Genomic DNA, 15,213 nt, shown 5'->3' on the forward strand with positions numbered 1-15,213 from the left:
TGTATCTTTCGTGTTGGTAATATTGTATTCCTTTATTGCTTTGATTAATTTCAAAATTTATTCGAAACAATCACTACTCATTAGTTAATAAAATAAACGTTCGACTCTTTAGTATTAGTAAGCAAGGCTATATTTTCAATGTTCGATTAATCGAAATTAATCGAAGTTAATCGAAATGAAAAATCGAGACATCGTTGCATGTCATTGTCAACTACACCCATAAGCTTAGTTTGACAGTTTATTATAACGTTTTATTAGTTGTTAATAAATGCAGTACGTTAAAAGGCATCTGTTAATAAGTGTACTTTTATAAAAACTTTACCACAATAGAATCATGGTGAGATCATATATTGATTAATCAATAATGTCTTAACCTCTAAATTTGTTATATTCCATAGTACCATAAAACCAGTTTATTATTTATTGTATATCTATCTCTCTATCTCTTACTATCTTAATCATATTAACATATTAAACATATTATTATTATTAATTAATAAATAAATAAGAATTGAAAGAAAATAATGTCTATTTATGCTACAATAATTTAACATTGTTTGTACAGCTTGTTTTAGTATTGGGAGATCTGCACATTCCACATAGGTGTAGTAGTCTTCCAAGTAAATTTAAAAAGCTTTTAGTACCAGGTAGAATACAACATATATTATGTACAGGTAATCTTTGTACAAAAGAATCATATGATTATTTAAAAACGCTGGCCAGCGATGTACATGTAGTACGAGGAGATTTTGACGAGGTATGCATTTCTTTTTCTAACCATTTTCATTCAACTTGGCTATCATATTAATACCTTATTTTGATTATATTGCAGAATTTAAATTATCCAGAACAAAAGGTTGTTACCGTTGGACAATTTAGAATAGGATTATCACATGGTCATCAAGTTGTACCGTGGGGAGATCCGGAAGCCTTAGCCTTGATTCAAAGACAATTGGATGTTGATATTTTAATATCGGGTCATACTCATAAATTTGAAGCTTATGAGCATGAAAATAAATTTTACATTAATCCTGGATCAGCAACGGGAGCATATAATCCCTTGGATACGTAAGCTCTAATCTTGTTAAATTATAATATATTTGAAAAAAAAGTTACATGATTGGTGACAAAGATTGAATTACTTATTATTTATCGATCTTTAATATGTTAATATTTGTAAATATTGACACCTTGCTATTAAATCATTTACAGATCTGTCATTCCATCTTTTGTTTTAATGGATATACAAAGTTCCACAGTTGTAACCTATGTATATCAGTTAGTTGGAGATGATGTCAAAGTAGAGAGGATCGAATATAAAAAGAGTTAAGTACTATCTATGATTGTATAAAAATGAATTAATTATCAAAGTGAAATGAAATCATTAGCGACGATTGCTTGATCAAGTATAGTAGAAAAAATATGGTTTATATTGAACTTTACACTCGTATTTGAATATCGTAAGATTGAGAATCATACATTTGTACGTCATACGTAGATTTGTATTTGATCGAAATATTTAAGAAATTCTGCAAAACTCTGAAAAATATATTATACATTTATTGTAAAAAAAAAGCTGTTTTAAAATTATACAAATATATATATATATATATGTATATTTTGTTTTTAATATATTTCATGCATTTTATATTATATAAGTATTACTTATACTGTTTAACAGGTTCAACATTATAAAGAACAATATTATAAATTTAAAAAATGTTTTTTTGTTGACTTAAGGGGTACAAAGATAGAAGTATACTGTCAACGGGTGATTATACTAACAAATACATTTTAAGGATAACATACATAATATTATAATGATAAATGATCGTGACCAAGTGATCGAATTACAATAGAAATATTTATTTAGAATTTTCTTGCATTATCATTTTCTTGACTTTCTAAGGGAGAAGCCTTCTCCAGTGAATGCTTTGAATTCGTCTTGCTCTTTTACCTATAAAGAGTTATTAATAGAGTTATTATAATAATGAAAAAAAAAAAAAAAAAAAAAAAAATATGAAACGTCATACGTAGGAAGAAATGAAATAAAACTTACTTCTTTGCTGTTAATAGGCTTCATGTTTCTTAGAAACCTCAGTGTTCCTATTTTATAATCATAATCAGGTATACCTCTTACATAGGCCACTTTATTCGTCAGCGTATCAAGTTGAGACGAGTCCTTACGCTTTTTACCATCTAATCTGTTACCTTGTCCTTTAAATGGTACAAAACCAGTAGGTGTTGGCATTAATTCAGATGGATCTACATCCGTCTCATTGTTTTTCGCTTCTCTTTCTGGTTCTTTATATCCAAGAGGTGGAGCAAATTCAACATTCATATCGCATTCGATAATGCTAACTGCTGGACCAGGTTTAGTTTCTAATACACACATCTCATATATTCTTTGATTATATTTTATTGCAATAACATCTCCTGTAGTAAGACACGCAAAACTTCTTAAACCATTTTCTAATACTGCTTTTGGATTAGTAATATCTAAAAAGTCTTCCGATTGTGGCTGAAAACGTGAAAATTTGGCAATGGGAAGAGATACACTTTCAATGTTTAACAATTCTCCTTCTTCCAAAAGAAGATTGTGCATCATCCAATAAGGCAAATAGACTTTTCCTTCATCCGCTACAAATTCTAATACTCCGCAGTGAGTAATTCTATTAGTTTTCTTATTCGTTAATTTGAACAACATTGGATAATTAATATTTAATCTAGTAAGTTGTTCTAGAGCTGATGGAGGCATAATTACTAAAAAGAAAAATGATTAAGAAATATTGACACAATAGACATTAGTATAAGACATCATGAAATTGATGACATTCAATCCAAATAGAACAAAATCCATCACCGACTAACTTTTTCCACCACGTTCCACATCTTGCCTATAAATTCCTGGTAGCATCGAGACAGAGAAGCATTTGTACTGCGTGTTAAAGGGCCGTGGAATCTCCGGAAACATGTTAAACCCAAACTGAAAGTGGAAAGTCATGCTGATGATCAATATAACCTCTGTTTAAAGTAAAATCCGTCGAATTCAATGTACGCCTTCTTTAAATATTCGACCCTTCTTTTTCATTATTTTACCATCTTTATAGTTTTTCTTTCAGCGATCCGTCTCACAGCTATTGACAAATAACTTTTCTTCAGAAAATTAACAATTTAAATGTCACTGCTTAATCCAAGGAAAATGAATGATGTCTCAATGTCGTCACATAAGACATATATACACATAGCAGACGATTTTTATTCCTAATATCTAAATCATGTTACGTAAATTTACACAAATTCCGAAATTTCACATCAAACGTACTAAATTTTAAATGCTTTTGGGATGATTTTCATTATTACAGTTTGATTTTATCACAAGTGAGTTATTAATTAGGGTTCTAATAATGAACATAACATTTCATTAACTGGTCATATTTTTTCGTAGGGTTCTTCATTACCGACCGTGTTACCGATTATAATTCGATTATAATTCGATTATAATTCGATACTAATTCGATATTAATTCGATATTAATTCGATACTAATTCGATTTTAATTAATTGGCATAGGCCGCAAATCCCACGCCCACCATTGTTCCCGTAGTTCCTGAGTACGACACCTCCATTCGCCATATATTAGAATATATTCTAATTATCAAGTTAGTCAATATATATTTATTATATATTTTACACATTTGATATTTTGTTTTAATAAAATGTAATTCCTGTTTTTTTGTTTTTGTTTTTTTTTTTTTTTTAATAAATATTTTTATTTAAATTGTCAATTAACCATATTGGTCACTGTGTTTCTCATGTTAGTTAAAAAATATATACAAAGGATATTTACAAGTAAATAAGTAAACATTCGTCATTACATTCATTGAATAAGATGAAAAAAATAAAGATGTTATTTCAGTTCTCGTTGATGATTCATACATATAACTTACACACACTGACAAATAAATAAGAAGACATAGATGTTTTACAGCAGTATGAATTAACAAATAATTTATGCCAATGAGCTTTTTTTCACTTTAACAACAACTACATAGTATCTTATGTTTAAATAACGCAATCGTTATTAAATCGTTCCTTTTTTTCTTTTCTTCCAATTATTTTTCAAATTATTTCAGCGACAGAGCGATAGATAAATGCCATCATATTAACGATTAGAAAAATAATTAGCATCAAAATACCATTTGCAGATCAAGAGATAATTCTCTCAATGTACATTTTGTTAATTATTAGTTACTTACTTTCATGATAATATATGATCTTTCGAAAGGATACGTAACTGTACAATATTATGTATAAATATAAAGAAACAAAACAATAATAATAATAATAATAATAATAATAATAGGTAAAACTATTTATGTGTTAGGATTTGTTTAAACATTTAGAATAGCTATAATTGGGGTAGATGGTAGAAATCCACTTAAAGAATGAGATGAGGAATTGCACAATCAATTGATATAAATAAAAATCAAAAGTAAGTTCTCTATTGTTTAATTATTTGTGCTATGTTTCATTCTTCCTGAGCTTTCTTTGGTGTTTGTCCCACTGTGTGTATTATGATTTTTTTGTTTTTGTTTTTTTGTGCGCTTTTGATATTTCATTCTTCAAGTACCCAAATATTGAAGTGAACATTAAAATCACTATAAATGAATTCTATCAAATAATTTCATTTAACTCATTGGTTAGAGACTAGTTTCTTCTATGGAATCTGCTCTTTGAAGCTGCCTCCTTTCATCTATACCTATGAAATATGTCGTGACATATCCCTTTGGTTTAACCCATGTTTCACCGCGCAAATGACATTTAACACCTTGTTGTTCTAATACATTAGCAGTTTCAGCAGTTACCTGTAACAATAAACTGTTAGCAATTAGCAAAAATAGTCATTTTACATTTTCAATTAGAAACAAGTTTATACGCAAATGAAACCTGTATTTTGCCTGGCAATCCAGTAGTATCCATTCTTGATGCCATATTAACGGCGTCTCCCCAAATATCGTAAAGAGGTTTTTGAGCTCCGACAACACCAGCTGAAACTTCTCCATGCGATATGCCAATTCTCAACCTATAGATTTATCAAATATAGGATGATATTTATTTATTATTATTCGTTATCGTTTTTATGACAGATACAATTAGACGTACCTATATGGTTTAGAATTAGATTCAGCATTGATTCTATCTAGGACGACCATCATTTGCGCTGCAAATTCTGCCATAACTTTGACTACATTGTTGCTAGAATTGTCTTCACTTTCTACACTGTGCATAGAATCACGACGACTCGCTTCAAGACCACAAGCCGCCATATATGTTGTTCCTAATCGTTAAATATATTTGATTATGTATGTATGTATGTATGTATGTATGTATGTTACTATAAGTTTTAAATGTTAATCATATTTCATTGATAAATAGTACCTGCGATTTTGATTTTCTCTATACGACCAACGTAATACGGCTCGAATAACAATTTATCGAACTTGCATATGATGTCGTTGAGATCAATCAAGATGTTACTTTCGTCGATCGATAAATCCGTTAAGGATGCAAACATTACGGCAACATTGCGGTGTGCTCGATGGTACGGTTCATTTCCTTCTGTTCTATCCATATTTAAGTAAAATTCCGCTGGAAAAAGCGGAAATGATTAGAAGAATCATTAGACTTAGAATGACTAAAGAGTATAATATATATAGATAGAAGATAGAAGATAGAAGATTATAATAACCACCAATACTTACCAACATGTTCTGGTAAAATATTCCGAAGTAATAATTTATTAGCATTTCGTGTATGAAAAGCTTCGTCTTGTTCCAAAGTCAATTGTCGTTTCCATTGATAGTCCAATCTGCTCAAGTATTCTGCCTAAATAAATGTTCATGTAAAGGAAACATGCTTTTATTTATTATAGTTATTATGTTAAAAGGCATGATAGATCATCTCTCTACCTATAGGTTTCTCAACCTATAAACCAATATATTGAGTCTAGTTGCTGGTGCTTATCGAGAGTTTATATTTATTTAGATTTGAAAACATTTGTGGTCAGCATTTATAATAAAATATCGGTATGCAATAAAAGTGAATAGCTTGAGAAAAGGCGTTAGATAGATTTGAAGTCAGATTTATTATTCACCTGACGATCGATAAGATGCAGTGAAAGTGTGAGAAAGACAACACTTAAAATGTGTGCTACTCTTGGCTCCAAATATGGATTCCATGTTTCACCTGACTATCAAAAATATACAAAATTGTATGAAGAATAACTGTAGAAACAATAACACAATAACACAATTACACAATTAACAAAGATTATTATTACCTGGAATATATTATTACGGTATATCCAAACGTTCCATGCATAAAATGTTACTACTACGATACCTATCAGTAACTTGAGAACGTAATGCACTCTCAAGAATAGGAAACTTGTAAGGATTGCCAAAGAACAGGTTTCCGTCATTTGCTGAAGCAATGATAATATTAATGTATAAAGTAATAATGATGCTAAATTGTATGTATGTATGTATGTATAATAATGCTTTATTTAATCGTTTACCTACTAAATAATCTTACCCAGGGTGTAGAAATACACTCAAGTTTAGCAGCACCCACTTGTGCTATACTAGATGTTACATTATCGCTCGACAATAGGTCCACGTTTTGACATTCGAACTGAAAAGTGATCGTTAAGAGTAAAATGATATTACAGTGGGGGTTGGTTGGTTATTCATCACTTCATTGAAAATACTTACAATCATGTCGAACATAGCGCATGCTGCTAACATTATAGTTATTACCAGATAAAGAATTATCCTGAGCAATGCACTCCAAACAACCTAATAGAAAAGAAGAAGAAAAGAAGAAGTGGTAAGCGAATTTAATAAGAAAATATTATACATAGTATTTATTTAGTAGCTGACCTTAACGCTTGTTTGATACAAGAAAGATATCAATTTATTGCGAGGATTTGGAACGTTTCCTTCATCGTGTGGATCTTTGTAACGATTCCACGCAAAATGCATCCATGTAAGAGGTATCAATGTTAATAGAAACAACATAGCTATCGTATAACCTATGGCCGTGCCGGTATGCCACCTGTAAAAATGAATCAATTGATATAAATTTACCATCAAGTATATGGATTATATTTGTAGAGTATTACTTTTCAGGAGGTAACGCACTCTGATAGCGTGATCGCTGGTACGAAAGAGATAAGAGCCATGAAAAAAAGTACAAATACAGCGCACGCGACAAAGAATTTGAACAAGGGATCTGGTTCACGTAAAAATGGTATCTCCCAATTCCATTGTTTGTAATTGAGGAAAATTGGATTGATATGTTCCCATCTGGTCCATTGCCTGGAAACACGTTTGCTGCATTTACAAAGATAATGCAATATCAAACATGCATATTAATGATGAATAATTTAGATCAATTGTGTTTTACTTACTCCCATTTGCTAAGCGGCATCTGCTTAATTGCATCTTCCATTTCTGCGTCTGCCGCTTTAAGCATCAAGTGATAATCCCTCAAACAAGAATCCATAAAGTGAGTTCTGCGTCTGTAACTACCGGCAAAGACATCTGCGTGATCGTTACTCGGTGAGGTTAATCGTCTTCGTGCACTCGATGATACACTTGGTCTTGCCGGTGTTAAGAATTTGACGTAATGTTTATAGCTTGATGCCGAGGTATCCGGTGCAATTACCGTCAAGGTGTTCTCGCTGTTCTGCAACAAGGTTCGCCTGTCAACGATACGAAATGTTCAAACGAAATTTGACCCTAGTCAAATAGAAGAGAGTTGTTGTCAGTCAGTTAGAAGAACAATTGATTGATATCTTTCAGTAATTATCTTAATATCCTTTGCAATCGTTTTGTTTTTTTGTTTTTTTGTTTTTTTATTATATTTATATGTAATATATTCAATTGTAATGTCTTATGTGTCGGGTGTTGTTATCTATCATTGAAAAACACATACCTGCATCAATGATAATTCTGGCGCACTGGGTGTAATTAAATAACTACGAATTCCATATTTATTAAGAACTTCGTCGTTGAGCGTTTCAACCGGTACACAATTGTAACCGGTAGCATCAATGAGATCTAATGTTTGTTGAGTAACATGAACCTTTCCAGGTTTCCCAGTTTGTTCCATTTTATTCGCTATGACAACGTCTCGCGACCATACGTCGTATTGCCATTTATTCGCGCCTAAAATTCCGGATATTATATTTCCCGAATGAACACCGATTCTCATGTTAACGTCCACACCACTTTCACGACGAACCCTGCTTCTTACTTCTTTGATTATTTTTATCATATCCAGGCCTGTCCAACAAGGAAGGAGGTATTATAGAAAAAAGTTGATGAGAAAAATAGTGCTAGAATAAATAACATAACATAACACATCATGTTTACCTAAATCAACGCAGTTTTTGGCATGTTGCGAGTTTGGCGTGGGTACACCGCTCACGCAATAATAGCAATCGCCTAAAAACTTGATTCGTAGTACGTTATGCCTTTCTGATGCTTCGTCGAAACTGCCAAACAAGTCGTTCAGAGTTTCGACTAGTTTCCGTACTGGTAATGACAGAGTCAAACCAGAAAAATTGACCACGTCGGCGTATAAAATGGATACGTTATTGTGCGTTTCAACGCAAAGATCACTGCCAACAAATAATATCAAGATAAATAATATCAATATAAAGTATATTATTATTATATAATAATAAATGGCATTTTCAAAATAACTTGGAAACTTGCTTTCGTGGTCTTCCTCCTTTCGGTGGTGGCTTTTTATGTTCTTCCATAAATTTAAAAATATCCCTAAAGTCCTTTTTTATTCTTGCGGCTATATGTTGTGGAAGAATGCTACGTGTGAGTTGTTCCTATAAAAAGGTAAAAGAACGTAAATGCATTTATATTAATATATATTGTTTCGACTATATTGATTTTTCCTTCTGTATTCTATTGAAATTGCTTTTCATCATCTCTTATACGATCTTTTTGTTTGTTTGTTTGTTTGTTTGTTTGTTTGTTTGTTTGTTAGCAGTTTGCTATCGATACAGAGTTGCACATATTCAGAAAGGAAGAGAGAACGCGCCAGAACGTATTTTTATACATTTCAATATAATATTATCAATTTGTATTATTACCTCTTGATCTTTCTCATAATTAAGTTTCAACGTTGTTTCGACACATTTTCGACGATCAAGGAATGATCGTCTTATTACGACTTCATTCATAAATCTAAAGTAAAGACCCAGGCCGTTAACGCAAATGTAATAAATAGCATCAATGGTTATCTGAAATGCAAATATATCTGATTCTGTTTCGATCCGAATGACATTTTTTAAGTAGAAATAAATTTGATGAAATGTTACTTTGCTAATGTAATCAGGTGTATTCCTATAAGTGATGAGCAAAAGAGTGACCAAGTAACACATCGTTGCTGTAATCCCCAGTACAAATGCGTGTAGATTTTCTGTCAATGGTAGGAAGACGTAACATGCTAGTAACGTGTGAGTTGCATACGTAGGTCTATAATAAAGATATAGTCTATTTATTTTTCATACTTATTTATCATTATTTACGGGGATATAAGAGTTAGAAAGAATTAGTTTACCGTATAGGTGGTATATCCTCGGTATATAAAAGAGTGTAATAAAGTGGTACCATCAGATCACCGATCACCAACAGCGTAATTACCAAACAGGAGAGCATAACCGGCAAATACGTATTTCTCGCAATGATTTTTGATCTGAATGATAGCGCTATGGTGGGACAAAGTAATGCACCTATGATACTGTGAACTATCACGTCTGGAATGCATTTTTCGATGTTTACCTGCACCGAAATGAACGAATAAATAAAAATGGGTAATAAAAAACAAAGTGCAACTCGAGCGAGAAATTAGATTAGATTGTTTAGCATTTACTCACCATCGTGATTAACACTAAACAATAGATAAATCCCAAAATTATTTCCACCAATACGAATAAGGATAAGTAACCATATTGGAGTCTTCTTTGATAGATGGTATAAAGTTTTTCCAAGTTTTTATATTTGAATTGTTTCTGAAAATAAAATCAAAGATCCTGATAAGATTTTAAACGAGAAACCGAGTACTCGTCGTCGAGGAGTGTGTTGATTTTTACAATAAACTCTCTTTAATTTTTAACTCGAGAAGAATAATATACAAGAAATCTAATCATTTATACTTTTGCGTTTTTGTATAATTGTTGCGTTTTGTATAATTACATATAATTGTGATATTCCTCTTAAATGGAATGGCACTAGAAGAAAAATTAGTTCAATTCTCTCCCTCTCGCTCTCCCTTTCTCTTTCTTCAATACAGTAAATAAATAATAAACTATTGACTTGTTTGATTAAAAAGAAAATGAATCATATCGATAAGAAACTTGGATTGGAAGCACTCGCGTATTGAACATTGTAGGTATTTTTTTTTTTTTTTACTATATTTGCAGGATGATTTTGGAAAATAAGAAAAGGCGATTAATCTATCTTGGATCGATCGTTTTTGTGTTTTTTCTTTGTTCTTAGGACAGACGAATCGGGAGCGCGGTTCGCGAAGCTCTGCCACACTCTGGTAGAATTTTCAAGGAATATACGTAGAACGAAAAGCTTCTTTCTCTGCGTTTCTCGCGCGTGCGTTTTCGTATAATTTGCTGCTACTTGCCGAGAGCCTCTCGACCCGTTCAGGGATATTGATCTTCAATTTCAAATAGCTTCGAACCTCGCTACCTCCCCTAAACACTTGTCTCCAAAACTTCAATTTTAACAGTTATTTATTTAACACTTTTTTATTACAACTCTCATCAACTTGTCAGATATTTTTCAATGAAATATACACATCTTTAAATATACCATATATAATATTGTTTCTTTTCGTTCGTTAGTATTATTTAAGAAATTGCAAATAAGCTAAATATAGATAACTTTAATGATGTCATTGTCAACTATAATTGTTATTTATATTGTAGAATAGAAGAATTGGGAGCAATCAAGATTGAGAACCATTAATTATGATGGTTGAGAATGAAACGTGATTCAATTTTATCGTCGAATTTCATCTTTCTATGATTGAATTGTTTAACGATGTAAAAAAAAAAAAAAAAAAAAAAAAACAATAAAAAAGACAAGTTATCGTGTTAACACTTGTCGAGATGATTAAATTCTACTAATAATAAAAAAAAGTCTCTTTTCCGTACTATCAACTAGGTTTGTTTGATAATGAAGAGGTAAGAGAAAAAAAAAGGAATGAAAGAATTAATGAAAAAAACGCACACACATACAGTAAATCGTGTATCATGTTGCGCTGATCGCGAGTTATCGAATGCGTTTACTGATACGCGGATGTGATAGGCGAGGTAAACAACGTGCGCACGCTCATTTTCTCCGACTAATATTTTTCAAATAACAAAAATATGAAAAAGAACAAAAAAAGAGAAAAATGCGATATGAATTCCGGCTACTTAATAGTGTCAACGTAACTTTATGGTTCGATTAAAATGATATGCGATCCAATGGGCCAAATTACGTCGAATTACGAATTGCAAATAATTCGGTAGATAGAACAAATATTCTGTCGAATGCAACGAACAGGTGAATTGATGTCGAGTGTTAGATATTTATACAACAGCGTTTCTCCATTTTTTTTATTGTTCGGTCTAACCATTTGTACACATTTCTACTCGTATTATCTGAAATATACATGTGTTAATAAACTGTGATATATTCGTGAACGTTTGAATTAATTACTTAGATATTTTGCAAGCTATTAAAATATGTTGAAATTGATAAACGTTGTTATATAAAGTAAATAATAAAATAAGTATTATAGGAGAAAGGGAAGGTGTTTGTAACTTACTCTTAAACTGGACCAAGTCCACTCGTCGAGGCTATTGGGTGAAACGACACGACCATCGTCGACGTTCTGAAGAGAGGTCAAGGATGCTCGGGTGACCAGTTCTACGTCCATTTTATTATTCCTCGTAGGTGTTCTTGCGATCAGCCGGAAGACGATGATAATAGTCAAGTACTGGTAGTGGTAGTTAAAGTAGAGATGGTGGCAAAAAAGTGAGAGAAGGAGAAGGATAAAGAAAAGATTATGATAGAGGAGGGTAAAGATGTTGACGATGATGACGACCATATCGACGCCGACGTCGCCGACGACGACGACGACGACGACGACGACGACGACGGCGGCGTCGAGATTTCTCCGTTCATCGCGTTCAAATATCGCAATACTTTTGATTCACCCTAGTTCTTTCAACACTTTTTTCACCACTTTTTTCACCACTTTGTTTCCCCGGACACACCGGACCGATTCTTCAAAGTTTATCGCGATAAGAGAAATGGGCCACTCGAGAAACTAGTTGCGCCCTTTTAAATAAGCTTTCAAGTTCCCCTATGGTTAGCAACTAATGTGTTACTACGATAACACTCCTTTACATCCTTTGCATATTTTCATCATTTACATTTTTCAACTTGTTTGTCAAATAATTTTTTTCATTTCTTCGATTACAAAGTATTATTTTGATATCTTCCTTTGAACAGTTTTGCTTCTTTTCGGTCACCTCCGAAGGAACTTTTATCACGGTGTCTGTCCTTCTATCTTACAGAATGTCACACTTTCTCCATGAGCATTCTCGCTTCTGTAATTCGTGTTACGTGTTTCTCCTTCCAACGAGTGTGTTCCATTCAATTTCGTATTCTGTAGGATATATCTTCTCTGTAGGTAGATTTCATCATACTTTTATTAAACGTTCATTTCGTATTTTAACGTGCGTATGTATATTAACACGCGAAAGTACTTGCCATTATAACCAACAATCAAATATTATTTCTTAAAAGGTAATATGCAAATATATGAATAATTTGTAATTAGACGCGCAAATCGATTGACTTTTTAGCGTGTGTGCATTTTATATATTAGATTATACATATAGACATAATGAAAGTGTTATTAAACATTGGAACAACTATGACTACCTTGTTAGAGGAGAAGCTTTCAAATCAATGCGGATATCCTTATTACATCCTGTTCGTTTCTCCTTCGTATGCGAACGATACAATACGAATAATGTTCTCCGGTATCTTTCCGGTCCCCCTTTTTACCTTCCAAAAGTGGACTTCCTATTTGGCTGAAAAAAAGCAAAAAATAGTATTAAAAAAAAACCAAATTAATCGAGTTTTCATAAAGGATACTATTTTTTACTTATTTTTTACAGTAAGAGCTAACAATATCTTTGAAATAATTACTTGTACCGTTACAAACGTCCAATCTTTGGTTGTAAAAGAGTTGAAGAAATATTTCAAATGATTACACAAATGTCACGCAAATAATAATAATAATAATAAATATATATATATCCGTGATCGAAACAAAGAGGCAAAGACAGTTGCGTTGGGATGCGTTCCGGAGTATCTCGAAGAGCAAACTAAGCAAGCGTTCTAGTTCAAACGAAACTTTCCACTGGAATATGTGTGAGAGCTCTCAATATCTCGTTCGTGCGGTGGCCTTTACAAGTCCAACGACAGGTGTGAACTGAAAGAACGAACAAACGAACGAACAAACGAACGAACGAACGAACGAACGGTCGACGATTTTATGATGGCAGAACAATTTCTTGTCAAATGACAACTCTCTTTAGCTAGTATATACCTGTATCTTTTCAATTGGAGAGTTGTCGTCTATTTAATTCATTCCAATGAAAAGTTGTTTTCATTTGCATAATCTATTATGTCTTTTTTCTTTGTATAATAAATATTAACTGGATTAATTGTCGATACTACCCACCGTACTTTCGACGGTTTTTTAATTTCCTTTCAAAGCAAAGTTGTTCAGTTGTTTTAGAAAAACAGTTATAATATTATTCCTTTCAACTGTTTTTTCTTTGAACAGTATCCTCAATAATATATTTTATGGCATATTGTTTGGAAATCATTTAAATGATATCGTAAAAATTGTACTTCTTCTCCGATTTCTAACTTGTTAGTTTGATTCGTTAACGATTAACTATAGACTTTTGTTTTCTATTGAATTGAATGATGACGATTAAAGTAATAATAATACATTGCTCCTTGTCCTTCATCACCTCGTTATATTTCCGATTGTCCTCGACGTACACCTACGAGGTGACGTCTTTTTCATTCGAGTCATGCCTGATTTTTCAAGGACGCGTGTTCACCGCGATGACTAATCTCGACGAACACTTTTGATATCGATCAAATCGATATGATATGAAATTTTTCATTATATTCCTTTTTTCCGAAGCGATGAACGTTTTATATTTCTTAGAATGATTTCTTGACATTTTGTACGTTTGATCATTGTCATTGATCGTTGTCATCGATCGTTGTCATCGATCGTCGTGACGGTCGATGCAACTTGCTGGTTGCTTTATCTTTCTCGCTAAAGTAAGAATTTATGTATTTAATAGAGAGATCGCTTTTTACTGTAATATTTTTCCTTCGACAGATCTGAAGATTTTTATAGTATAGTTGATTGTTTAACACCTTCTTAAATAACACATATTATAAACATCACTTTGGAGTTATTTGATAGCGTTCAAGTTTTGTATCATCAAGTAAATGCTTTCGATTTGACTTCGAAAAATCAACTAAAGGAAATAATTATCTGTTTCTGATAAAAAACAATCGATAGCATCTCAAAATGAAGTATATATATATATATGGTGGGACAATGAAATTGTTCAATTTGAAACAGCAATAATCAAAGGCAAAAATGTATTATTCATCGGAAGTATTCACCAACTTCAATTTGTATGAATAAATTAATATCTTCTTTTATAATACTATACCATATTTCTTTTACAATACTTTAATGTGTGTGTGTGTTTGATTTTGAAGATAGATATTTTTCAATTTATATAAAAAGTCAATTGAAAATCTAGTACGTTGTTTTGAAGCTGCTGATGTGTGTGATAATCCATTGAAAGTCTTTTTGAACTCTTTTGAAACTCAAAGTTCTTTTGAAACTCCATTGATTGTCTTTTTAATACCAGGAAATTTTTCCAAGTACTCAGCAGATATGATGGGAATCGGATGTATTTACAATCTGTTTTTTTAATAGTATGACGTGTCCTGTAACAGCAATAACGAAAGAGAGAGAGAGAGAGAACATACATACACGTAAAACATGAAAA

The 15,213-nt window shown here is 32.0% G+C and overlaps 3 protein-coding genes across 8 annotated transcripts; 1 reads left to right on the top strand and 2 right to left on the bottom strand.

The window, feature by feature from the left end:
• The first annotated feature begins 176 nt into the window (after positions 1-176).
• Vps29 (vacuolar protein sorting 29) lies at positions 177-1,616 on the top strand. Its single transcript, XM_015333791.2, has 4 exons — positions 177-337; positions 566-757; positions 833-1,068; positions 1,213-1,616. Exons 1-4 carry the CDS (start codon positions 335-337, stop codon positions 1,328-1,330), a joined length of 549 nt encoding a protein of 182 aa, XP_015189277.1. The 5' UTR covers positions 177-334; the 3' UTR covers positions 1,331-1,616.
• An 88-nt stretch (positions 1,617-1,704) lies between these two features.
• Ufd1-like (ubiquitin fusion-degradation 1-like) lies at positions 1,705-3,241 on the bottom strand. Of its 2 annotated transcripts, XM_015333793.2 has the most exons (4): positions 3,100-3,241; positions 2,872-2,986; positions 2,060-2,763; positions 1,705-1,957 (listed from the first exon to the last, which is right to left on the bottom strand). In XM_015333793.2, exons 1-4 carry the CDS (start codon positions 3,100-3,102, stop codon positions 1,889-1,891), a joined length of 891 nt encoding a protein of 296 aa, XP_015189279.1. In that variant the 5' UTR covers positions 3,103-3,241; the 3' UTR covers positions 1,705-1,888. The 2 variants fall into 2 exon arrangements, with proteins under 2 accessions (XP_015189279.1, XP_015189278.1); XM_015333792.2 differs by having other exon boundaries at positions 2,872-3,106.
• A 1,304-nt stretch (positions 3,242-4,545) lies between these two features.
• On the bottom strand, positions 4,546-14,643 carry ACXD (Adenylyl cyclase X D). Of its 5 annotated transcripts, none has more exons than XM_089175896.1 (22): positions 13,313-14,613; positions 13,037-13,188; positions 11,913-12,776; positions 9,964-10,098; positions 9,648-9,868; positions 9,406-9,562; positions 9,178-9,327; positions 8,786-8,910; positions 8,441-8,688; positions 8,001-8,350; positions 7,474-7,751; positions 7,205-7,396; positions 6,944-7,118; positions 6,776-6,859; positions 6,597-6,695; positions 6,343-6,486; positions 6,157-6,252; positions 5,765-5,888; positions 5,442-5,651; positions 5,166-5,340; positions 4,950-5,085; positions 4,546-4,867 (listed from the first exon to the last, which is right to left on the bottom strand). In XM_089175896.1, the coding sequence occupies exons 3-22, from the start codon at positions 12,192-12,194 to the stop codon at positions 4,703-4,705; spliced, it is 3,546 nt and encodes a 1,181-aa protein (XP_089032022.1). In that variant the 5' UTR covers positions 12,195-12,776; positions 13,037-13,188; positions 13,313-14,613; the 3' UTR covers positions 4,546-4,702. The 5 variants fall into 5 exon arrangements, 4 of the variants coding, with proteins under 4 accessions (XP_089032022.1, XP_015189281.1, XP_089032023.1 ...); XM_015333795.2 differs by having other exon boundaries at positions 13,307-14,613; XM_089175897.1 differs by having other exon boundaries at positions 7,205-7,381; positions 13,307-14,609.
• Positions 14,644-15,213: the final 570 nt, after the last annotated feature.

This window comes from Polistes dominula, unplaced genomic scaffold (assembly GCF_049000335.1).
Source record: "Polistes dominula isolate Pdom_NZ unplaced genomic scaffold, Pdom_raw_medaka contig_19, whole genome shotgun sequence".
Lineage (NCBI taxonomy): Eukaryota > Metazoa > Arthropoda > Insecta > Hymenoptera > Vespidae > Polistes > Polistes dominula.

Excerpts from the sequence above, each read along its gene's own strand:
- Vps29 (XM_015333791.2), top strand. Across the intron at positions 758-832 it reads TACGAGGAGATTTTGACGAG|AATTTAAATTATCCAGAACA; the intron begins GTATGCATTTCT and ends ATTATATTGCAG. Across the intron at positions 1,069-1,212 it reads GCATATAATCCCTTGGATAC|ATCTGTCATTCCATCTTTTG; the intron begins GTAAGCTCTAAT and ends AATCATTTACAG.
- ACXD (XM_089175896.1), bottom strand. The coding sequence starts at position 12,194 with ATGGTCGTCATCATCGTCAACATCTTTACCCTCCTCTATCATAATCTT. Across the intron at positions 9,869-9,963 it reads GTTTAGTGTTAATCACGATG|GTAAACATCGAAAAATGCAT; the intron begins GTGAGTAAATGC and ends ATTTCGGTGCAG. Across the intron at positions 6,253-6,342 it reads ACCGTAATAATATATTCCAG|TCAGGTGAAACATGGAATCC; the intron begins GTAATAATAATC and ends TATTTTTGATAG.
- Ufd1-like (XM_015333792.2), bottom strand. The coding sequence starts at position 3,004 with ATGACTTTCCACTTTCAGTTTGGGTTTAACATGTTTCCGGAGATTCCA. Across the intron at positions 2,764-2,871 it reads TGTGGAACGTGGTGGAAAAA|TAATTATGCCTCCATCAGCT; the intron begins GTTAGTCGGTGA and ends TTTTCTTTTTAG. Across the intron at positions 1,958-2,059 it reads AGCCTATTAACAGCAAAGAA|GTAAAAGAGCAAGACGAATT; the intron begins GTAAGTTTTATT and ends AACTCTTTATAG.